Below are 26,348 nucleotides of genomic sequence, written 5' to 3' on the forward strand. Positions count from 1 at the left end.
TACTATATATAAAACCGATCTTTATGATTTTTTCAGACAACAATATATGCTATATACGTAAGCATTCGTTGAAATTTGAAGCCTCTAGCTCTTAAAATAGGGCAGTAATTACGAAAATTTCCTTATCTGAACAATCGGTTGTGGGGGATATATACTATATATACGACCGATCTCATAAATTTTTTCAGGCAACAATATGTGCAATATACGAAAGTATATGGTGAAGTTTGAATCTTCAATCTGTTAAATTGGGTAAGATATTACAAAAATTCTCTTTTTCTGAAAAATCGGTTGTATGGAGGATATATGCTATAGTGGTCCGATCCGGTCGGTTCCGACAAATGTCTAATCGGACACCCAAATACACCCGCTCACCAAATTTTATCAAGATATCTCAAAAATTGAGGGACTAGTTTGCATACAAACAGACAGACGAACAGACGGACATGGCTAAATCAACTCAGCTCTTCAACCTGATTATTTCGGTATACTTAACGGTGGGTCTATCTATTTTCCTTTAAGGACTTACAATTTTCGGTTTCGTGACGAAATTAATATACCATTTCATTTTCATGAAAGGTATAACAATAAAAAGCATTGAAAAACAAATCAAAACAAACATATCTAATGCTTGTTTTTATTAGGTCAAAATGACTGACATCAAAACTGTAGCTTGACTGACCCTGACTGACCCTGTGGTCAGTTGGGGTCAAAGCCGTTTAATTCTGAACATTACTAACTCAAAGTCGATTAAGGAGTTCATGGTCAAAATCCATGCTAAAATTTTGTGTTCATTTATTTCACAATCTATTTCATTATTTTCCGTGCCAACATGTTAGCAAATGAAATTTTAATGGTAAATGGGCAATTGTTGTTTTCATTTATTGGTCAACTTAGTTGTCACTTTGTAGTTAAAATCGACGGCACACCATTTGACATTGTATATAAACCGTTTTTGTTGACATGGTCAAGCATTACAGGATTTGCCAAATTCAGTTGCATAGTGGAAAAGCGAACTGACTTAAACTTGACACTGCCTTCACTTCATTGATTTCGTCATGGCTTGACTTTCAGAAAATTCACTTTACATATGGGATAGCCCAAATACGTAGTTTCTTTTTCATTTTATTAGTTAGCGTGCACTTACTTTAACAGAACGTAGGGTTGTTGATTTACGAATCACACAATCATACTTCTAGTCACTAAGTGCTGTAGTGCGTTCGTTTGCAGCAATGTTGTACGTAGTGTAAAAAATTGTAAGGCTCATTTTTCTTTTATGTAGCTATTTCATAGAGCTACATTTAAGATTTTTTTTAAAGCAAGTTACAATCCAATACGTTTAGTATTGTATCAGATTACATCTCTCCGACTTTAATTTATGATATATCTATATCCATATATAAATCTTTTAAAATAAAGTCGCTAATGTCATTGTAGGCCCATCACTTCACACAGAGTGCTCCGATTTTAAAACGGTTTTCTGCATTTCAAAGCTAAGCTAGATGAGATTGGCATTTTCGATATAATTTGAAGGTATATATTATAGTGGTGGGGAAATTTGCAAAATGTTCGGTTCCCGCAACATAAATGGTTAGAGGTTAAATATACTTATAAAGAAGGATGTATGTTTGCATACAACTTATGTACTCCGAAATCATTCCCCGATTTTGATCAAATTTGCAGGGTCGCTTCATCGCAAACTCAAGAGGATTCCTATCAAATCCCTTCCTGGAAAGGGGACCCGGGAACGATCCATTCCAACTAATTCTATTCACGGTTCGATTTGCCTGAAATTAGGTATTTAAGCAGCCCTTTGTCTGGATTAGTATTTACGAGACTTTTTCCGGGGAGCGGACCAGGGACTGACTGGGACTAAAACAGGGACTCCGGCGGGGACTTGGGCTTTGACTGGGGCTGGGACTGTAACTGGAACTGGGGCTGGGAATAAGGGATGGTGAAGAATAAGAACTATAGAGAGAAAAGAATGACGGAGAAAGAAACTGAGAAAGATATGGAGTTCGAAGAAGATAGAGAAGAAAATACGGAGAAGGAGAAAGGGACGTATAGAAAGAGAAAAACAGAGGGACGAGTGAATAAAAGGACAAGGAAAATGGGGAGGAAAATTTTGAGACAAAAGCTTATGTAGATAGATCAAAGTTAAGACAGAACAACGTATGCCAGGTCTGCTTATATTTATAGATAAATGATATGAAAATTGATTTTTTTTACTTTTTAGAACTTTTTATGTTCTGCTTGCTTGGCTCATTATCAATATATGCAAAAACGTGTACGAATGGGATAAATTAAACAACACGTGTCTCTTAAAGGTAAATAATTATATTTTGTAGCTTATAATTGCGTTTTCAAAGCACTTTACGGAAACTAAAGTAGTATTGTGTGTTACTGAATTATAAAAATCAATAAGTTTTAGAACAAAAATGAATACCCAGCAGAAAAAACGAACGGTGCTGAACGGGTACAAATCGGATGAAGAGCGTGACATTTAGTACTCACACTTGTACCAGTAGCGCTTAGGTTCGAGCTAGATTTATATATTTAAATAAATTAATTAAAGGCTGCGACTATTTCAAAACCACCTGCGACTGAATTAGTTAACGACGCGTTCAAAAGGCAAGTTCAGTGTAGACATTTTTAAAGCATTCATAATTGGTTCAGTCTCCCGATATTCATCCGATTAGCACCAGTTCCGAGGAAGTCATTAAGGGCTTTTTACCATTTCCAGCCAAGTTAGATCTTATCTGGAGGATAGCTACCTATCAGATAGATTCATTTGGTCACAGGGTGACCTACCAAGGGTTAAATCGATAAGTAGAACAAAATATATTTTGTGAATACACGAAAATTGGCCAAACAGTTTACTTTTTTTACACTGTGTTAGGAAATGCAGATAACAGAGACGCGAGTATGTAGACAATAGAAATTTGTACATGTAAATAAAATAAATGTAAGGCGCGATAACCTCCGAAGAGATCTAAGGCCGAGCTTCTCTTCTAATATGCGTCGTGCTCCTCTTGATTTTCTCTACAAATTGGCCGGACGGGACCTACTTGATCCGTACGGCATCTGCAGGCAGATGAGTTTTCATGGCAGAAATACCCTCGGAGCGCTTGCCAAACACTGCCGAGGGGCGACCCCGCTTAGAAAAATTTCCTTCTAATTGAAAAACCTTATTTCTAAAATTTTGATGTTGCTTTGCCCGGGATGGGAACCCAGGGCATAAGGTGTGGTAGGCGGAGCACGCTACCATCACGCCACGATGGCCGCCAATTTGTATATGTATCTTAGAAAAAAGGGACGGACCTAAATCTATTGCGAAATTGTCTCTCATTTTTTCTGTAGGGTATATACAATGTTACCCGAACTTAGACTACTTTCTGTTTTTGTTTTGTTATTTGGAATGGTATAATGTGTTTTGTGTGTGTGTGGAAATTTCGCTGAAAAAATCGGCATAGATTGCAAGTATAAAAGGTGTGAAAAATTTTAATATCACATTGTCAGTTTTAGTGTTGAAGACGTAAGTGATATTTTGTTGTAATTTCTTCAAGTTAATACTTTACAAAATGCTGAAACATCTGATTGCTAAGTAAGTAACTAAATTATATTATCCTTTCAGAAAAAAATAGTATCGTAAATTAAAAGATATTTTAAGAGTCAAATCGATATATGAGTAAAGCACATACTGCTATATGTCCTTTGGTTTAAATTTAGAGAAATATATATGTACATCCTGTTTTTGCATTTTTCCTTTATTTAAATCAGATATAGTACAGTTAGTGGCATAGGTCCTAGAAAGCTTTATCAAAAGGACGAACTTATTTTATAAGATAGGTCCTGCTTTTAAATATTATTTCTCAGTTTGATCGTTAAACAAACACAATGGACGCATATGGTATATTTGGGGTCCTCACAGACCAGCTAGTTAACACAACCAGCTAACATAACTTTATTGAGCGCGCTGAATCTGATTTCTAATAGGCTATTGGCTACATTCAATGCGTTCACAAGCAAACTAAATTTTAAAATACCGAGGGGATCGATTCGGCCACGTTATCAAATTGGTGATTTATTTCTGCAGTCGGTTGAAAAACATATCTATGTATGCCTTTGCAAAGTTTACCTTCCAGATATTTTTAGATAATTTTATCGTCTATCACCAGAAAGTAACTAATTCGATACGTTTTGCAGTTACTACGGCGATATAAACTCATTTCATAAATAATTTGACAGAATTTTGGCCTCTAAGCAGATATTTAGGCGATCGTTAACTGTAGCGTTTTGAATTTTTCTTTGTTTCGATAATTTATATGGCGAATGGTCCAAACAGAGATTTTTTGCAAATAATTGCAAAACTTAAAATTTTTCTCTAGTCTATGCTTTCACACACTTTTGCACTTTCATTTGTATAAAAAACATAGAAAACATATAGTTTTTCTAATTATTGTGAAAAACTTTTTAAACACAACAGCAAAGTAAGTCGGTAAAACATTTTCTAGGATTTCTGAATTTCTGTACCCAAGTTCTTTATATTTGTGTTCGGGTGCAAGCGAACATTACATACTCAGATGAGAGCTATGGAGACAAAATAAGGGAAAATCACCATGTAGGAAAATGAACCTAGAGTAACCCTGGAATGTGTTTGTATGAAATGTGTATCAAATGGAAGGTATTAATGAGTATTTTAAAAGGGAGTGGGCCTTAGTTCTCTAGGTGGACGCCTTTTCGAGATATATCCATAAAGGTGGACCAGGCCTGACTCGAGAATTTGTTTGTACGATATGGGTATCAAATGAAATGTGTTAATGTGTATTTTAAAAGGGCGTGGACCTTAGTTGTATAGGTGGACGCCTTTTCAAAATATCGCCTAACGGTGGATCAGGGGTGACTCTAGAATTTGTTTGTATGATATGGGTAGTAGCAAATGAAAGGTGTTAATGAGTATTTTAAAAAGGAGTGGGCCTTTGTTCTATAGGTGGACGCCTTTTCAAGATATCGCCTTAAAGGTGGACCAGGGGTGACTCTAGAATTTGTTTGTACGATATGGGTATCAAATGAAATGTGTTAATGTGTATTTTAAAAGGGCGTGGGCCTTAGTTCTATAGGTGGACGCCTTTTCAAGATATCGCCATAAAGGTGGACCTGGGGTGACTCTAGAATTTGTTTGTACGATATGGGTATCAAATGAAATGTGTTAATGTGTATTTTAAAAGGGCGTGGACCTTAGTTGTATAGGTGGACGCCTTTTCAAAATATCGCCTAACGGTGGATCAGGGGTGACTCTAGAATTTGTTTGTATGATATGGGTAGTAGCAAATGAGAGGTGTTAATGAGTATTTTAAAAAGGAGTGGGCCTTTGTTCTATAGGTGGACGCCTTTTCAAGATATCGCCTTAAAGGTGGACCAGGGGTGACTCTAGAATTTGTTTGTACGATATGGGTATCAAATGAAATGTGTTAATGTGTATTTTAAAAGGGCGTGGGCCTTAGTTCTATAGGTGGACGCCTTTTCAAGATATCGCCATAAAGGTGGACCAGGGGTGACTCTAGAATTTGTTTGTACGATATGGGTATCAAATGAAATGTGTTAATGTGTATTTTAAAAGGGCGTGGGCCTTAGTTCTATAGGTGGACGCCTTTTTAAGATATCGCCATAAAGGTGGACCTGGGGTGACTCTAGAATTTGTTTGTACGATATGGGTATCAAATGAAATGTGTTAATGTGTATTTTAAAAGGGCGTGGGCCTTAGTTGTATAGGTGGACGCCTTTTCAAAATATCGCCTAACGGTGGACCAGGGGTGACTCTAGAATTTGTTTGTATGATATGGGTAGTAGCAAATGAAAGGTGTTAATGAGTATTTTAAAAAGGAGTGGGCCTTTGTTCTATAGGTGGACGCCTTTTCAAGATATCGCCATAAAGGTGGACCTGGGGTGACTCCAGAATTTGTTTGTACGATATGGGTATCAAATGAAATGTGTTAATGTGTATTTTAAAAGGGCGTGGGCCTTAGTTCTATAGGTGGACGCCTTTTCAAGATACCGCCATAAAGGTGGACCTGGGGTGACTCCAGAATTTGTTTGTACGATATGGGTATCAAATGAAATGTGTTAATGTGTATTTTAAAAGGGCGTGGGCCTTAGTTGTATAGGTGGACGCCTTTTCAAAATATCGCCTAACGGTGGATCAGGGGTGACTCTAGAATTTGTTTGTATGATATGGGTAGTAGCAAATGAAAGGTGTTAATGAGTATTTTAAAAAGGAGTGGGCCTTTGTTCTATAGGTGGACGCCTTTTCAAGATATCGCCATAAAGGTGGACCTGGGGTGACTCCAGAATTTGTTTGTACGATATGGGTATCAAATGAAATGTGTTAATGTGTATTTTAAAAGGGCGTGGGCCTTAGTTCTATAGGTGGACGCCTTTTCAAGATACCGCCATAAAGGTGGACCTGGGGTGACTCCAGAATTTGTTTGTACGATATGGGTATCAAATGAAATGTGTTAATGTGTATTTTAAAAGGGCGTGGGCCTTAGTTCTATAGGTGGACGCCTTTTCAAGATACCGCCATAAAGGTGGACCTGGGGTGACTCCAGAATTTGTTTGTACGATATGGGTATCAAGTGAAATGTGTTAATGTGTATTTTAAAAGGGCGTGGGCCTTAGTTCTATAGGTGGACGCCTTTTCAAGATACCGCCATAAAGGTGGACCTGGGGTGACTCCAGAATTTGTTTGTACGATATGGGTATCAAATGAAATGTGTTAATGTGTATTTTAAAAGGGCGTGGGCCTTAGTTGTATAGGTGGACGCCTTTTCAAAATATCGCCTAACGGTGGATCAGGGGTGACTCTAGAATTTGTTTGTATGATATGGGTAGTAGCAAATGAAAGGTGTTAATGAGTATTTTAAAAAGGAGTAGGCCTTTGTTCTATAGGTGGACGCCTTTTCAAGATATCGCCATAAAGGTGGACCAGGGGTGACTCTAGAATTTGTTTGTACGATATGGGTATCAAATGAAATGTGTTAATGTGTATTTTAAAAGGGCGTGGGCCTTAGTTCTATAGGTGGACGCCTTTTCAAGATATCGCCATAAAGGTGGACCAGGGTGACTCTAGAATTTGTTTGTACGATATGGGTATCAAATGAAATGTGTTAATGTGTATTTTAAAAGGGCGTGGGCCTTAGTTCTATAGGTGGACGCCTTTTTAAGATATCGCCATAAAGGTGGACCTGGGGTGACTCTAGAATTTGTTTGTACGATATGGGTATCAAATGAAATGTGTTAATGTGTATTTTAAAAGGGCGTGGGCCTTAGTTGTATAGGTGGACGCCTTTTCAAAATATCGCCTAACGGTGGATCAGGGGTGACTCTAGAATTTGTTTGTATGATATGGGTAGTAGCAAATGAAAGGTGTTAATGAGTATTTTAAAAAGGAGTGGGCCTTTGTTCTATAGGTGGACGCCTTTTCAAGATATCGCCATAAAGGTGGACCAGGGGTGACTCTAGAATTTGTTTGTACGATATGGGTATCAAATGAAATGTGTTAATGTGTATTTTAAAAGGGCGTGGGCCTTAGTTCTATAGGTGGACGCCTTTTCAAGATATCGCCATAAAGGTGGACCAGGGCTGACTCTAGAATTTGTTTGTACGATATGGGTATCAAATGAAATGTGTTAATGTGTATTTTAAAAGGGCGTGGGCCTTAGTTCTATAGGTGGACGCCTTTTCAAAATATCGCCATAACGGTGGACCAGGGGTGACTCTAGAATTTGTTTGTATGATATGGGTAGTAGCAAATAAAAGGTGTTAATGAGTATTTTAAAAGGGAGTGGTGGTAGTTGTATATGTGAAGGTGTTTTCGAGATATTGACCAAAATGTGGACCAGGGTGACCCAGAACATTATCTGTCGGGTACCGCTAATTTATTTATATATGTAATACCACGAACAGTATTCCTGCCAAGATTCTAAGGGCTTTTGATTTCGCCCTGCAGAACTTTTTCATTTTCTTCTACATTAAGTAGATGTCACACCCATTTACAAAGCTTTTTTCTAAAGTTATATTTTGCGCCAATAAAGCAATCCAATTACCATGTTTCATCCCTTTTTTCGTATTTGGTATAGAATTATGGAAGTTTTTCATTTTTCGTAACTTTCGATATCGAAAAAGTGGGCGTGTCATAACCGGATTTCGGCCATATTTTACACCAATACAAAGTGAGTTCAGATAATTTTTTTTAAGTGGGCGTGGCCGTTCTTCGTTCTTCAACGACTGCCAAATTACAGCTTACAAAATATTAAAATTACCTTCTTTTAAAAGTGGGCGGTGCCACGCCTATTGTCCAAAATTTTACTAATTTTCTAATCTGCGTCATAAGTTCAACTCACCTACCAAGTTTCATCGCTTTATTCGTCTTTGGTAATGAATTATCGCACTTTTTCGGGTTTTCGAAATTTTCGATATCGAAAAAGTGGGCGTGGTTATAGTTCGATATCGTTCATTTTAAATATCGATCTGAGATGAGTGCCCAGGAACCTACATATCAGATGAGATACCTCAAAACGGACAGACGGACGTATGGCTCAATCAAATTTTTTTCGATACTGATGATTTTGATATATGGAAGTCTATATCTATCTCGATTCCTTTATACCTGTAAAACCAACCGTTATCCAATCAAAGTTAATATACTCTGTGAGCTCTGCTCAACTGAGTATAAAAACAACAATGTTACACGTGTGGCACTTTATATTTTGTTAAGTTTCTCTAGACTTTTTTGACTCTAATTTAAATATATTTTTCTTTCCGTATGTTTCCGCATTCTTGGAGGCTGCAAGTCTTCTATTATTTATATTTCCGTAGGAATATATGCAACTGTTTCATCTACTACAAAGTTTTATTTAACTATCAAATGCAACTCAGCTTAAAGTACTCTTACGTACCAAAAAAATGCAACTCTAGACCTGAGATTTACGAGCGAGGCTGTTTGAATTTTGACATTTATCCCTTAGTTAACACACTTTGTATTGTACACAATGATTGTGAAAGTACTATATTTTCTCTGTTTTAAATATGAGTCCACACATATCAAAAGTGCCTAACTCCACAAATGGCATTCTTACTAGTGTTTCGTGTATTATACATTAGACGATCAAATCAAAAGTTTTTAATAAAACAAGCAAGGTTAAGACAAAATAAGGGAAAATCAACATTTAGGAAAATGAACCTAGGGTAACCCTGGAATGTGTTTGTATGGCATGGGTATCAAATGAGAGGTGGTAATGATTATTTTAAAAGGGAGAGGGCCTTATTTCGCAATAAGGTGAACCAGGGGTGACTTAAGAAGGTGTTTGTACGTTATGGGTATCAAATTAAAGGTATAAATGGGGGTTTTCAAAGGAAGTGGCCTTTAGTTTTATAAATTAAGGCGTTTTCAAGATATCGACCAAAATGTGGACCAGGGAGACCAAGAACATCATTTGTCGGGTACCGCTAATTTATTTATATATGTACGAACAGTATTCTTGCCATGACAACAGAGCACACAGACCTTGCTGCCAACGACCAAAGGATCGTGGGCTAGAACGACGTCCTCATATGTTGTGCTGTGGCATAATATTAGCGCAGCCGAAGCTGCCTTAGAGTGGTGCAGGTTTATTTGCAGTACCTGCGCGCTCGTTAACGGTCGGTTTCAGCATCGACGTCCATCCTCCGCTGATCCGCATCGTCGTATCCTCCTCCACGATAGTATCGTCGAATTCAGCATCCGACGGATCTAATTTCAACAGAAGTTGCTCGTCCATGCTAGTAAAGAACTGGCCCGCAATCTCAGATACCGAGTATGTATCGCTCTCGCTGAGTGCTAGTTTTATATCGGCCCCATGCCCACTCAAAGTGTTGCACGGGTCCTCGCGATTTGTTGTGGTGGTTGCGGGTTCGCTCGAGGCGGTGCCCCCAATCACCAGATTTTCAGTCGGCTAAGAAGTTCTTAAAAAACAATAAAGAACTATTAGTCCTGAACGCTGACAAGGGCAACGTAACAGTTCTGATGGAAAAATCTGATTACGATAAAAAATTACAGGAAATGGTAAACGATATTTCCTCATATCGGGGTTTGAAACGCGACCCACAAACAAGTTACAGGACAAGAATAATGAAATTGTAGAAAAACTTTTTAAAAAAATGTGATAAATATAAAAGAAAAATATAGTCTCCTCAGTACACTGCCAATACGCCTAGGTTGTATGGTTTGACGAAAATCCATAAAGAGGGAGTTCCACTTAGACCCATATGCTCGTCCGTTAATTCTCCGTCGTATAATTTATGTAAATATTGTAACGAATTTAGTGAAACTCCGTTTGTTTTACACCTTCTGCTAAAGTTCGAATAGCTAAATTGTCGAAAAAATAACTCCAATATTTGGCAATGCAAAATGGTCTTTATTAGATTACTTTGGGAGTAGTACAATTATACTTCACAATTATACTTCACTTCGCAACTGATAGCGTGTTTAAATCAAGCTGCTTACTGACTAATCAGCTTTCGCAGGCTTTTATACTCTCTGTTGCTCGTTCACCCATTTCTACTGAGGCCTAGTAACTTCGAGAACTTCACGCCTGGTTATCAAACATATATGTAAATGTATATTTGTAGTTTATAGTCTCTCGCATAGCCACATGCATGTGTATATGTGAGTACTACTTCAGCTGATGGTGAGTATCCCTCTGCTGCCTTTTGTCCATGATGATTGATTTGTTTACGTACATACTGCTTATTATCGGCTTAGTGATGGTAGTATCGCTTACGAATACTAATATTCGTCACACTGCCCTCCACCTAAGTCTAATCGTCCCGATCAGATAAATCTCTCGATCTAACCGCTGCTAGCCTCTCCAAGTGAATCACCATTCTATTTCGTGGTTTCCCAATTGTTTGTATGCGGTAGACGACATCACTGATCCTCTTCACAACTCTGTACGGGCCTCCTAAATTGCACCAAAATTTGGACGGAACACCTTTCCGCCGGTGAGGGTTGTATAGCAGTACCAAATCTCCCTCCAGGAAACCTTCCGGATTATTGTTCTTGTCGTACCTGTGTTTCATCCTACTACTCATTATCCTGAACCGTTCCGTCACACTGTGTTGTTTGGCGAATGAACTACTTCGCAGAGCTTTATCTTGACGAAATGACTTTGCATCCTCAGTATAGTCTTGACAGTTCACAACAGTAGTGCGTCCTGGCTTGAAATTACCCTTGTATCCTTTCTGGGAAATTCTTTCCTTCGTTTTAGTGCGTCCATTTGGTTTTGTCAATGCCAGTGTTTCTCTCGCAGATACCTTTGATTTTGCTTTATTTGGCCCATTCGTTCCACCAACCTTTACCTTTGACTTTCGTGGTCTTTGCCGAGTCTCCTCCACCAGCACTCGCTTACTGCTGCACCCTTTCTCCAAACTGAAGTTAAGTGGCACATCCTGGTTCGCATAGCGCATAATCCTTCTCTGCATATCGATCCTGATGTCATGGTCAACTAAGAAGTCCACTTCCACTCCTACTGAAACACGTATTTTCCTTATAGCAGAAAATATTCCTAGTAAAAAATGGACGGGATCGGTTAAATACCACGGCAAATTAGATATAAAACAAGTTTAAAAGGGTCGTAGACTAGAATAATAAGCTATAACTAAGCAAAAAATAGTTTTGAATCAATGATATTTTACTTATCAAGTTTTATTGTAAGAAGAAATGGGGAGCCATTTTTTTTTTTTAAAAGTAATTTATCTGAAATGAAATAAACAATTAAAGTTCACCCTGAGTATATAATGTTCGGTTACACCCGAACTTACACACCTTTACTTGTTATATTTTATATTTACCTTAAAAATCGCTTAGATATGTACATCTCTTCACTATATATTTCTTATCTTATAAAGCCAATTATTTGGAGATTACGAATGGGATAAGATTACTGTTCAACCCCATTCATGAAAGGTATGAAGTCTTCGGCACAGCCGAAGACAGTCCCGTACTTACTTGTTTTTTTGCGATTTTGCGAAGTGGAATTCCGGTTACAGTTAAGATAATTATTGTGCTTTTGTAGGGTCCTCTCCTTCATTGCCAGGAAGGAGGCGTATCAGTTCGACGAGGGCTCTCGTCACTTGGCCTCGAGCGGTCATGATTGCGACCACTTGAATTCGGTCGTAGGAGCCAAGGTGGACTTTGGCCATCCTGCCCAGTCTCCATTCATTCGGGGGGAGGTTGTCTTCCTTTATGCTCATCAAATCCCCGATTTTCATATTTGTTTTTGGGTGCCTCCATTTGTTAAGCTTTTGGAGTTCGATTAGGTTGATGACCGATGGTGGGTTTTCGCTGGCATCGGGTTGGGGAGGAGCAAGTAGTGCCTTTCAATTAGGAAATGACAGGCGTTAGTGGTTCCATATCGACTTTATAATTTGAGGATGGGGTTAAGGGTCGAAAATTGAGACAATACTTCATTCTGCGCAATAACGTGGCAAATTCCTCGAATGTTTATTTAGAGTTTTGAGATATTTTCGTGAAATGTGTTGTGAAACTTTTGATTCCTCCTTCCCACAACCCCCCCCCCCCCCCCCCCCCCCCCCCCCCCATGTGAGCAGCCTCAGCATGGATAAAAAGCCACGCTATTTCTTGGGTGGGAGTAAAGAGCTAGGATCTTGAGGCGGGCATCGGTTAATTTAAGGCAAATTCTGCTCTAAGCACCCGAGCTGCCCCGACGAAGTTAGTTCCGTTCCACATGGATGGCCTTCGTAGAGAAGCAGATCCAACCAAATACGGTCTCTTGAGCGATGAGAGTCCCTAGATTATCTTTTTTGATACCCCCTAACATGATTTGGACGTAAATGTCACCGTCTAAAATAAGGTCGACTGATTCGTTAATAAAGAACCGTTTGTCCGCTAATATGATATTAGGGAAAGCTTGTAATGCGGCTGGATTTGCCTGACAGGTTTGGAGGTTTCACTTTCGCGGATACCTGATTAGTGATACCAGTGACAGCCTAGTAGGCGGCAAGTTGATACGGCCTTTGAGCCTTTCTGTAATAAAGGTGCATTCGGGCGATTCTGATTTAAGGCACGCGCCGAAAAATTTCTATTATTGTCAAATACGATGACGTGTGCTGTACCTAGTAAGGCTTCCGTATTTTATATTGGAAGCTGAGAAACATGATGTGACATTATTGACATTGTTGTTGTGCTTATTTGCCGCATCACGCCTCTGCATTGCTTCGGCCGAAGTGCTTGGGATGTTGTCATTGGGGTATGATCCTTTTGACCTACCCGTAGGTGTTGATGCAATTGCCTGAATATGTAGGAGCATGTGATGTCGTAGGTGGCAAGTGCTGTAGTTATATGAGCTAGTACACTTAGACACAGTATGTCCCGACGAGAGGCACTTGATACAACTGTTGTTACTTTTAATAAAGTGTAATCTGATATCGGACAGCTTATGAGTTTGGGCTCGTTGGACTTGCAAATACTGCACGCGCGCTTGGCCACGCTTCTTTGAAAGGCGCCAAGCTTTCGGCGCGAAGAATCGGTAGACTGTCTACCGTTCTGCTGTTTCGGGGCTTTACTAGTATCGCTACCGGTAATGCCTGAAACAGTTTCCAGTGCCTGGAATCTATGGGAAGAGTTTGTCCATTTCTTTCCACATGGAGACTTTTGTCTTATTGGCGACTGTCTGTTCCCAGAGAGCTAAGGTGCTTTCTGGCAGCTTGGTCGAGCATAGGTAAGTAATGATGGCATCCCAGTTTGAGATGTCGATCTGAGCGTTTTAAGGTACGCGATATAATTATTGATCTCGCGTTGCGTCGAGTTACCACACTCACTCAAAATTTGTTTAAACTAAATAAAATCTTTAGTTGGGTGTTGATCAGGATACTTTAGTCAGGATACCTGTCAGTTAAATTCTTCCATGCTGTGGTGAAAACGTCGTTTGTGAGTTGGTACTCTAGAACAATTTCCTTTGCTTCCCCATCAGTCTTTTGAATGAGGTAATACAACCTCTCGGCACTAAGCGGACTCTTCTTGATATATATGGCCGTGAACATGTCCTGGAAAGTTGGACAAGATAGGCAATCGCCCTTAAATACTTCGGTGTCGCAAGGAGGCAAGCGGATATTGCGTTCACGCTCGCGCTCTCCTGTGGGTCAAACCTCACTATCTTTTTATACCTTTCATGAAAATGAAATAGTATATTAATTTCGGCACGAATACTAAAATTGTAAGTTCTTAAAAGAAAATAGATAGACCCACCACTGGGTATACCGAAACAATTAAGATGAAGAGCTGAGTTGTTTTAGCCATGTCCGTCTGTCCGTCTGTTCGCCTGTCCCTCTGTCTGTTTGTGTGCAAACTAGTCCCTCAGTTTTTGAGATATCTTAATAAAATTTGGTGAGCGGGTGTATTTAGGTGTCCGATTAGACATTTGTTGGAACCGACCTGATCGGACCACTATAGCATATATCCTCCATACAACCAATTTTTAAGAAAAAGAGGATTTTTTTCATATCTTCCTCAATTTATCAGATTGAAGCTTCAAAATTCACCATATGCTTTCGTATATTGCACATATTGTTGTCTGAAAAAATGGATGAGATCGGTCGTATATATAGCACATATATCCCACAACCGATTGTTCAGATAGGAAACTTTTCGTAATTACTGCCCCATTTTAAGAGCTAGAGGATTCAAATTTCAACAAATGCTGCTGTGTGAATAAATGATAGAGATCGGTTGTATATATAGTATATATCTCATACAACCGATTTTTCAGATAAGAAACTTTTCGCAATTTCAGCCCCATTTTAACAGTTAGAAGCTTCAAATTTCACCAAATGCTCACATATATAGCATATATTGTTGTCTGAAAAAATCATGGAGATCGGTGGAATATATCTAATATCTAATCTAATCTAATATCTAATCTAATCTAGTCTAATCTAATGTATATTATAAATATGAAAGTTTGGATGTTTGTCCAGACGTTTGTCTTTGTGACTTAATAACGCACGAACAGACAGAATTGGATAAAATTTCCACACATGTAGCCAATAGTCTAGAAGGATCTACTAGCTATATTTTTTTGAAAAGGGGGGGGGGGGGGAGGCGGGAACTATACGGAATCCCGTCGGGGTCATTTCGTGATGGCTCAATCACATTTTTTTTCGATACTGATGATTTTGATATATGGAAGTCTATATCTTTCTCGATGTGCAAAGCACACTGAGTATAAAAATAGGTAGGTACTTTGTGTGAAGATGCCCAAATGACCCCGAAAAAGTCCCGTAATTACGCTGACGGGGTCCCGAAAACCATACACTAATGATCCCGAAAAAGTTCCGAAATTACCCTGACGGTTCCCCAAAACCATACAGTAATGATATCGGAATGGTCCCGAAAAGATCCCGAAAGTCCCGAAGAAGTCCCGAAATGACCCTGACGGGATCCCGGACAGATCTCGAAAACCATCCAGAAATGATGCCAGAAGGGTCTTCAAATGATCCCGAAATAGTCTAAAAAAATTCCCGAAATTACTCTGACGGGATCCCAGACGGAGCCCGAAAGCCATTAAGAAATGATACAGGAAGCATCCCTAAATGATGCCGGAATAGTGCTAAAAATTTTCCGAAATGACCTTTACGGTATCCCGGGCAGATCCTGAAATGATCTCAGAAGGGTGCTTAAATGATCTTGAAATAGTCCAGAAAAAGTCACGAAATTACCCCGTCGAAATCCCAGATGGATTCCGAAAACCATACAGAAATGATCCCGAAAGGATCCGCAAATTATCCCGAAATAATTTCGGACGGATCCCAGAAACCATCCAGATATGATCCTTAAAGAGTCCCTAATTGATCCCGAAATGACCTTGACGGGATCCCAGATTGATCCCGAAAGCCATGCAGAACTGATGCTGGCAAACTCTCCGTCCGTCCGTCCGTCCGTTAGCACGATAACTTGAGTAAATATTGAGATATCTTCACCAAATTTGACACACTAGTTTATCTGGACCCAGAATAGGTATTGAAAATGAGCGAAATCGAATGATAACCACGCCCACTTTTTATATACATATATAACATTTTGGAAAACACAAAAAACCTGATAATTTAGTAAATAATACACCTAGAATGTTGAAATTTGAAATGGGACTGATATTGAGACTCTTGATAAAAATTTGGAAAAATTTTTTCAATTGGGCGTGGCAGCGTTCACTTGTGATAAAATCAATTTTACAAATATTTTTAATCCTAAATCAAAAATCATTAAACCTGTCGTAACAAAATTCGGCAGAGAGGTTGCTTTACTATAAGGAATGCTTTGAAGAAAAATTAACGAAATCTTTTAAAGACCACGCCCACTTTCATATGGGTCGTGGACGAACAAATAAGTTATATCTTTGTGCAAAAGAACTTTATATAATGATATTTCATTTCCCAAGTAGATTTATAACAATCAATAGGAAAAACTTCAAATTTAAGAAAATGGGCGTGGTAGCGCCCCTTTTATGACCAAGCCATTTTCTGTTTCGGGAGCCATAACTCGAAGAAAAATTAACATATCGTAACAAAATTGTGTAGACGTATTTTCCTTATAGCAGAAAATATGTCTAGTAAAAATAGACGGGATCGGTTAAAGATTACGGCAACTTAGATATAAAATAAGCTTAAGAGGGTCGTAGACTAGAATAATAAGCTATAACTTAGCAAAAAATAGTTTTGAATCAATGCTATTTCACTTATCAAGTTTTATTATACGAGGAAATGGGGAGAATTTTTTTTTAAACGGGCGGAGCCACGTGTTATGTAGAAAAGTAACTTATCAGAAATGAAATGTACAATTGAAGCTCACGCTGAGTATATAATGTCGGTTACACCCGAACTTAGACACCTTTACTTGTTATACTCAACTGAGCAGAGCTCACAGAGTTTATTAATTTTGTTCGCATAACGGTACCCCGTACCGGCATAAACTAATCTAGATAGATATAGACTTCTATATATCAAAATGATCTGGGCGAAAAAAGAAATCCATTTAGCCATGTCCGTCCGCCCGTCCGTCTCTCTCTCCGTGAACACGATAACTTGAGTAAATTTTGAGGTATCTTGATGAAATTTGGTATGTAGGTTCCTGGGCACTCATCTCAGATCGCTATTTAAAATGAATGAAATCGGACTATAACCACGCCCACTTTTTCGATATCGAAAATTTCGAAAAACCGAAAAACTGCGATAATTCGTTATCAAAGGCGGATAGAGCGATGAAACTTGGTGGGTGGATTGACCTTATGACAGCAGAATAGAAAATTAGTAAAATTTTGTACATTGGGCGTGGCACCGGCAACTTTTAAAAGAAGGTTATTTAAATATTTTGCAAGCTGTAATTTGGCAGTCGTTAAAGATATAATGATGAAATTTAGCAGGAACGCTACCCCTATTACTATATGTTTGCCAAATAAAAATTAACAAAATCGGATGACGAACACGCCCACTATAAAAAAAATGTTTAAAAGTCAAATTATAGTAAAAAATTTAATATCTTTAGAGTATATACGTAAATTATGTCAACATTCAACTCCAGTAATGATATGGTGCAACAAAATACAAAACTAAAAGAAAATTTCAAAACGGGCGTGGCTCCGCCCTTTTTCATTTAATTTGTCTAGAATACTTTTAATGCCATAAGTCGAACAAAAATTTACCAATCATTTTGAAATTTGGTATTGGCATGGATTCCATGACGATAACTGTTTTCTATGAAAATGAGCGAAATCGGTTGAAGACACGCCCTGTTTTTATACATAGTCGACCGTCCTTCCCTTCCGCTCGGCCGTTAACACGATAACTTGACCAAAAATCGATATATCTTTACTAAACTTAGTCCACGCACTTATCTGAACTCACTTTATCTTGGTATAGAAATGGCCGAAATACGACTATGACCACGCCCACTTTTTCGATATCGAAAATTACGAAAAATTCCATAATTCCATACCAAAATATGAATAAAGAGATGAAACATGGTAATTGGATTGGTTTATTATCGCAAAATATAACTTTAGAAAAAAACTTTGTAAAATGGGTGTGACACCTACAATATTAAGTAGAAGAAAATAAAAAAGTTCTGCAGGGCGAAATCAAAAGCCTTTGCAATCAGGGCAGGAATACTGTTCGTGGTATTACATATATAAATAAATTAGCGGTACCCGACAAATGATGTTCTGGGTTACCCTAGTCCACCTTTATGGCGATATCTCGAAAAGGCGTCCACCTATAGAACTAAGGCCCACTACGCTTTAAATAATCATGAACACCTTTCATTTGATACCCATGTCATACAAGCATTCCAGGGTTACCCTAGGTTCATTTTCCTACATGGTGATTTTACTTTATTTTGTCTCCAAAGCTCTCAGCTGAGTATGTAATATTCGGTTACACCCGAACTTAGCCTTCCTTACTTGTTTTTTAATTAATTTCATTTTTTTTTTCAGTTCCCCTTTGTTAGTTTTAATTTTTTTGACATCATCATATTTGGTGGCCGGACAAGGTCGAAAGCCAGGTTCGTGTCGAACAGATATACAACATTTGCAAAGCGTCAACAGAGAAGATGTGAGTATGAAGTTTTATATACTTAAATAAATTAAGTGTCAGCTCTATGTATATAGCTAGGCCAATTTTATAGTACTATGCATAGACTTTAAAACCATTTTAAAAGCTTATCGTCGCTGCGCTAACGAAAACAGTTATGTGTTTTTCTTAAAATTTTTTTTTATTACATATTTTATTATCACTATATAGAGCCCACATTTCTGCATATACAGTTTTCTTATATCTCTTTTGGTTTAGAAGTGAATGAAAACAACTATGTGCTCACAGTACTAGAAGTACTCTGAAAAACGGTTATGTACTTACTCACTAGCTTATAATTTTTTTGAATCGCTGGCGAAAGTGCTTTGATTTCAATGTAAAAAATAATTACAAACCATCTCGCTCCCCAAGGCAGCAGGTTCTATGAACCGGAGCGACTCCGGATTTTTCCCGACCAATTCAGTGTAACACCATTTAATTTGTTGCGTCCCTCCCTCAAATTGTCATCCTCCCAGCAGATCCTTGCAGCGTGACTGCGCAATATTCTCCTGCTCCGGGAGGGTATCGAACGCAATCCAGGACCTGTACCTGACCCCGGTGCAGAGAAATGGTTTTGCTGCGTTTGCCGGAAAATAATCTTTTTAGGACGGGCACACTCTTGTCAATGTGTCACGTGCAAGAGATGGTTGCATCGGACAGGATGTTCTGGGCTAGAGCCCAAAACCCGAAGCCCTCATAACTTTTATAAATTTGGCTCCTTGCTGATTACGCCCAAGGGAGTCCCGTAGTCTGCGTTCACTTCCTTCTAGCTGCCCCGCTTCTCAGCAAGCCATAACAAGTAACCACTGCTGATCCGGCCCCATGGCGCCACCAGCTCATACGATCGCTCCTCCCCCGATGGGTAAGGGGGTCAGAATATACCCGCGGTAGGTATGCCTGTCGTAAGAGGCGACTAAAATACCAGATTCAAGGGGTGTGTAGCGCAACCCTTCAGGTTCCCATCGCAATATATAGCTTCTCCAAACTCAATTGTTAACCTCACCTATCGCGGCGAATCCTGTTTCACTAACAGGCGAGGCTCTGGCGACCCCAAGCTCCTCACGGAACTTGGGGGTGGGGAGGGAGGAGATGGCCTGAATGTTTAATGTGGCCACATAAATCATTCCCGAGATGATCGGGCTAGCACCTTAATGGTGCTGTGGTACCGCAGCGTACCGGACCTGTATGCGGCAAAGGACCATCACATCGATAACACTCCCCAAAGCCTTCGGGGAGCAACCCTATCGCTACAACAACAACAACATCGCTCCTCCTCATAACTACAATCTCCGTAGTAGAGTCGGTAGCAATGCCGATCATCAGCCCCCGCCCCCGTCTTCTTCTCCCCCTTTTGCCGGCACTAGCACTCGAGTAGGTCATAGAAACAAATTCTTTGGGCTCTACCACCTTTTGCACCGTTTGCCAGCACAGAATATATATGGTTGCAACATTTTCCCAATGCAGCTCCTGCCTTGGACGATGCCACTTTCCTAGATGTTCTGGTCTCAGCGACGGCAATCCTCCGACGGGTTTTATCACGCCATACTGCTAGAACGCAAACCCAACTACACCGGGTACCCAAATGCTTACCCAGGAAAGTCTAGTTCCAAGGCCACAACAGCAATTGCAACCTGGCCTCCCTCAACTCAGACGTAGTCACCAATCTCTTACCACCAGAGTGACGACGTTTACCCTGTTGCACTTCAAAATTCTGCAGGTAAACTGTTATGGGTTAACTGGGAAGATCACGGAGATATGTAGTTGATTTCATGAAGCGGCATAACATGCGCATTGCAGCGATCCAAGAGACCAAACATACAGCAAGATCTGCTGAGGACCTGCTCTGGACATAACGTCCACAGAAGAGATCGCGAGAGCGGAAATGCAGGCGGTCTCGCGTTTATCACCCACCACACAGTGCAATATAATCTATTTAATCCCGACATCGGCATTACGCTACCGACTGTCTTACACCCTAAAATCTTGGGTGTGACGTTCGATCAGGATCTACATTTTGGATTGTACCGAAAATCCAGAGCCGTAATAAAATCGCCAAACCTCTTTCCAGCAGCACTTGGGGTAAAGACAAAGAAACACCCATTACTACTTACAAAGCAATTGGCCGGCCGGTTGCATGCTTCGCGTCCCGATATGGTCGCCAAGCCTAAAGGTTACTCACTGGAAGAAAATACAGGCCTGCCATAATACTGCTCTCAGAACCGCTACGGCCTGTTTTCTTACGTCCCCAGAACAACACGTACACAATGCGGCGAGAGTACTCCCAAACAGTTCTGTTTCTGTTGAATACCCAGAAACCTGGGCAGCCCAACAGACATCTGATTGATGAAGCTACACCTCCCATGGGCTTAAGGGGTAATCTCCGTAATCATAATGAGGAGTAACGGCAAAAATTGCATGCATTTCCCTACCGCCGAAAGCAAATTTGAATCATGTTTGAAAGCAGCTATGTGCTATAAAACGGCGCAAATATTTATCACGTCGTAATTGGTTAAAAATAATGATTTTTTCCTTCACACATCATAACGTACTTTCCATAAAATATTCCAAAATACGACATTTGCATAATTTTGCCAATGGACACCAGAAATAAGTGTTTTTGATCTCCTGAAAAGTTACTGAAAAACACATAACTGTTTTTGGGAGCGCAGCGACGTTATGCTTTAATTATTTACAGTTCGAAGGTATCTGGTATATGCACCATGGAATGACCCTCGACGATCCTAGGGATTTCCGCTGCCGAAGAATGAATTTCACGTATTTATATATAAACGCAGACGAAACGGGGTATAGAGCAGAAGCATTCAGAATACGTAATAGAGGGTAAGTATTTTTAATTGCAGGCAAAGCTTTTGGTTTTAGTTGAAAGTTATGTTGTCTTTTATGTTGTTGATTTTTCGATAGGGTGCAAAAGTGAAGACTTGTGTCAAAAGAAACTTTTCTCAAATACCAAGTGCATAGGTAAAATATTAGTTTCCCTTTTCGTTCTCAAAAAATAGCACTGAAGATGGCACAACACCGAACCCGGTTCGTTTTCAAATCAAATTTGACAAGGAATGATGGAAAATTGTTCCAATATACAGCAATTACTTGAATTGGAACCATTTCCCGCCATTCCGCGTCATGTTTGGTACGGAGACAAACCGGTTTCGGCATTGTGCCATCTTTAGTGCAATTTATCGAGAACGAAACAAGAAAAACAATTTATAAAATTTGATTTTGAAAAAAATTTCTTTCAACCCAAATAACTACACTTTTCTTTAAATTGGAACGAATTTCGGGGAAATTCCGCTTATTTCAAACTTTCTGCTAACGTTCGAATCGCTAAACTGTCGAAAAATTCACTGCAATTTTCAGTATTTCAAACTGGTCTTTCTTTAGATTTTGGGAGTAGTACAATTATACTTCAATATCAAGTACTTAACAAAAGCGTGTTTAACTCAAACTGATTACTCGTTCGTCAGCTCGCGCTGCTTTTATTCTATCTATTGTCTCTTCCGCATATTTCTCCAAAGGTCTAGACGTTTCACCTTCTGCAACTGTTGTATCTCCTGCTTGGTTACCAGCTATATATGTACATGTATATTTGTAGTCAATGCTTTTCTACTGGTCATATGCGTGTGTATGTATGAGTAACTACTTCGGCGATGACTACATCTGTGTGTGTGGAATATCTCTTCGTCGCCTTTATGTACGCGTGTAAATGGATTAAATTGATGTGTTCGTGTACACAAGAGTGGCAGCTTGCTTTATTGTTGTTGTGCCTTTATTTACTAACAGTCTAGTTATGCTAACATTCGCCACACTGCCCTCCACCTAAGTCGGCTCGGCCCGATCTAAACACTGCCAGCCTGTCCAAATGAACCACTTTCATTTTCTTTCGTGGTTAGTATGATGTAAACTACATCGTTGATTCGTTTTACAATTTTTATGGGCCTTCCTACTTACACTGTAATTTCGGAGACAAACCATTTTTTCGTTGTGGGATGTATAACAGCACCAAATCTCCTTCCTGAAAGCCTTCTGAATTAATTGCTTTATCATATCTGGCTTTCATCTTGTCACTCATAATCTTGGTTCGTTGTCTTACAAGATCGTGTATTTCCTTCATCTCTTCCTCCAAGACGCCAGTGGATTTCTTGGTATTTCTCTCCGAATCGGCATTTATCCCAAACATCAAATCAGTTGACAGTCGAAGGTCATTGCCAGAAATTACCTTTGCGGGAGTTTGGCCCGTTGTTTCATGCACTGCCGATAGGTAAGCCATCAAGAATAATAATATGTATGTATCCCACTCTTTATGGAACTTGTCCACTACTTTCCTCAAGCGCTCCTCCAAGGTTCTATTGTATCGTTCCACCATACCAACGGGTTGAGGATGCAATACAACTGTATCCGTGTTTTTCGAATGCCCAATGTCTTACACATTTCTTGGAACACAGCTGCTTCAAAATTCCTGCCTTGGTCACAATATAACTCCATCGGTACACCTCCATCCCAATTATTTGCAAACACTTCTGATATTGTTTCAGCTTCTTGATTTGGGATTGAGTATACCTCTGGCCATTTGCTAAAGTAATCCATAACCACCAGTACATATTTGTTTCCGCGATTGCTAGTAGGAAATGGTACTGCGATATCCATAGCGATCCTTTCAAATGGTGCACCTGAGTTATATTGCTTCATCTGGCCACGACTTGGGGATTCGGGCCCCTTCGCTCTGCTGCAAACCTCACAGTTGGCAATCCACTCCATGACCGACTGACGGCAAAGAACCCAATAGAATCTCTGCTTAATTTTCTGAAGCGTCTTCGTGATCCCCAGATGACCTCCACTTGGACCATTATGTAGCTCGTTGAGAACGTCAGGAATCCTTTTCCTGGGAACAACTACTAGTTTCCTCTTACATTGACCATCCTGTATCCAAACTGTTCCAATATGACTTCGCAATAGGACTCTCTGCTGACATCTTTTATTTGGTTTTCGTTTCTTTCGAGCCCTCGCATAACATGTGACAGATCTGTATCTTCTTGCTGACACTTCCTTAGTTGTTCCATGGCCCATTCATCCGAACACATTATAGTCATAAGCCGGACATCTATGATGTTTTCCTTAGCCTCAGCTTTCGAACAGTGTTTGCATTCCAAATTACATGGTCTTCGTGACATTGCATCGCCATTCCCATGGGTACTACCTTTCCGATGCTCAATGTAAAAGTCATAGCTTTGTAGTCGCCCGATCCACCGTGCCAATTGACCTTGTGAATTACGGAACTGCAGGAGCCATTTCAACGCCATCTGTCCTGATGCGGAATCGCTGTGAAAATGTTTAATGCACTCTACCAATGCCAGCAACTCTCTGCGTGTAACACAATAGTTCTTCTCTGGTTTTCCAGTTCGTCGGCTGAAATCTCCTTCCGTCGACTAGTTGTGATAAAACGCCTGCTATAGCATATTCACTGGCATCTGTATCTAGAATAAATGTTGCTCCTGCAATCGGATATGCCAACATTGGGGCAGTGCACAAACGCTCTTTCAATGTTTGGAGGGCCACATCTTGCTCCTTCTTCCATTCAGAAACTTTATTTCAGGGATGCACCTTAACGTTAAGCTAATCGTTTATCAAAAAATTTCCACCGTTTCCGTTGAAACACTTCGAAATATTATCGATAAAGAAATTATCAAGATAAATTGTATCTCGTTTTTAACCGAAACGAAAAGCTTTCGTTAACGTTAAAAACGTTAACAAAAACGTGATACTTTATGTTTGAATTGTGCTGGCAATGCTATAGCCATGGTGAAGCCGTAAGGTGGCAACAACAAGCGCACATACACACACAAACTCTATGTAATTTGTTTGTGTAATTCGTTGGTGGTAATGTCAAAAATACTCTGAGAAATGTTTGTACTGTCAAAATTCATCAGAAAAGTTGCAATCAGCTTGGCTAATGCTTTCACCTTTAATGACTCCGCCATCAATCAGCTTTGCCAGCATAGTTTGAAATTAATAATCAACATAAACGATTTGATTTCGTTTTGATATGGCAGAAAACGAAACGAAATGATTTCGTTAATTTGACGATCTTAACGTTAATAAACGAAACGAAATGACTTCGTTTCGTTTATTAACGTTGATTATTGTAACGAAATGATATCGTTTCGTTGGTTAAGCATGCCTGCTTTATTTTTATACACAGTTGAGCAGAGCTCACAAAGTATATTAAGTTTGATTGGATAACGGTTGGTTGTACAGGTATAAAGGAATCGAGATAGATATAGACTTCCATATATCAAAATAATCAGGATCAAAAAAAAATTTGATTGAGCCATGTCCGTCCGTCCGTCCGTTAACACGATAACACGATAACTTGAGTAAATTTTGAGGTAAATTGATGAAATGCGGTATGTAGGTTCCTGAGCACTCATCTCAGATCGCTATTTAAAATGAACGAAATCGCACTATAACCACGCCCACTTTTTCGATATCGAAAATTTCGAAAAACCGAAAAAGTGCGATAATTCATTACCAAAGAAAGCTAAAACGATGAAACTTGGTAGATGGGTTGACCTTATGACACAGAATAGAAAACTAGTAAAATTTTGGACAATGGGCGTGGCACCGCCCACTTTTAAAAGAAGGTAATTTAAAACTTTTGCAAGCTGTAATTTGGCAGTCGTTGAAGATATCATGATGAAATTTGGCAGGAACGTTACTCCTATTACTATATATACGCTTAATAAAAATTAGCAAAATCGGAGAAGGACCACGCCCACTTATAAAAAAAAAAATTTTTTTAAAGTAAAATTTTAACAAAAAATTTAATATCTTTACAGTATATAAGTAAATTATGTCAACATTCAACTCCAGTAATGATATGGTGCATCAAAATACAAAAATAAAAGAAAATTTCAAAATGGGCGTGGCTCCCCCTTTTTTCATTTAATTTGTCTATTTACCAATCCTTTTGAAATTTGGTAGGGGCATAGATATTATGACGTTAACTGTTTTCTGTGAAAATGGGCGAAATCGGTTGAAGCCACGCCCAGTTTTTATACACAGTCGTCCGTCTGTCCTTCCGCATGGCCGTTAACATGATAACTTGTGCAAAAATCGACATATCTTTACTGAACTTAGTTCACGAACTTATCTGAACTCACTTTATCTTGGGAAAAAAATGAACGAAATCCGACTATGACCACGGCCACTTTTTCGATATCGAAAATTACGAAAAATGAAAAAAATGCCATAATTCCATACCAAATACGAAAAGAGGGATGAAACATGGTAATTGGATTGGTTTATTGACGCGAAATATAACTTTAGAAAAAACTTTGTAAAATGGTTGTGACACCTACCATATTAAGTAGAAGAAAATGAAAAAGTTCTGCAGGGCGAAATAAAGAACCCTTGAAATCTTGGCAGGTATTACATATATAAATAAATTAGCGGTATCCAACAGATGATGTTCTGGGTCACCCTGGTCCACATTTTGGTCGATATCTGGAAAACGCCTTCACATATACAACTACCACCACTCCGTTTTAAAGCTCTCATTAATACCTTTAATTTGATACCAATATCGTACAAACACATTCTAGAGTCACCTCAGGTCCACCTTTATGGCGATATCTCGAAAAGGCGTCCACCAATAG

General features: G+C 39.2%; 1 protein-coding gene across 1 annotated transcript in view; it reads left to right on the plus strand.

The window, feature by feature from the left end:
- The first annotated feature begins 3,493 nt into the window (after positions 1–3,493).
- LOC137250567 (uncharacterized) overlaps positions 3,494–26,348 on the plus strand; it is a 70,745-nt gene continuing 47,890 nt past the window's right edge. Inside the window, exons 1-3 of the mRNA XM_067783613.1 lie at positions 3,494–3,604; positions 18,543–18,660; positions 21,374–21,519. Coding sequence (XP_067639714.1) covers positions 3,582–3,604; positions 18,543–18,660; positions 21,374–21,519 — 287 coding nt within the window. The 5' untranslated portion in view covers positions 3,494–3,581. The remainder of the gene's footprint in view (positions 3,605–18,542; positions 18,661–21,373; positions 21,520–26,348) is intronic.

Source organism: Eurosta solidaginis, chromosome 1 (assembly GCF_040869045.1).
Source record: "Eurosta solidaginis isolate ZX-2024a chromosome 1, ASM4086904v1, whole genome shotgun sequence".
NCBI classification, from domain to species: Eukaryota; Metazoa; Arthropoda; class Insecta; order Diptera; family Tephritidae; genus Eurosta; species Eurosta solidaginis.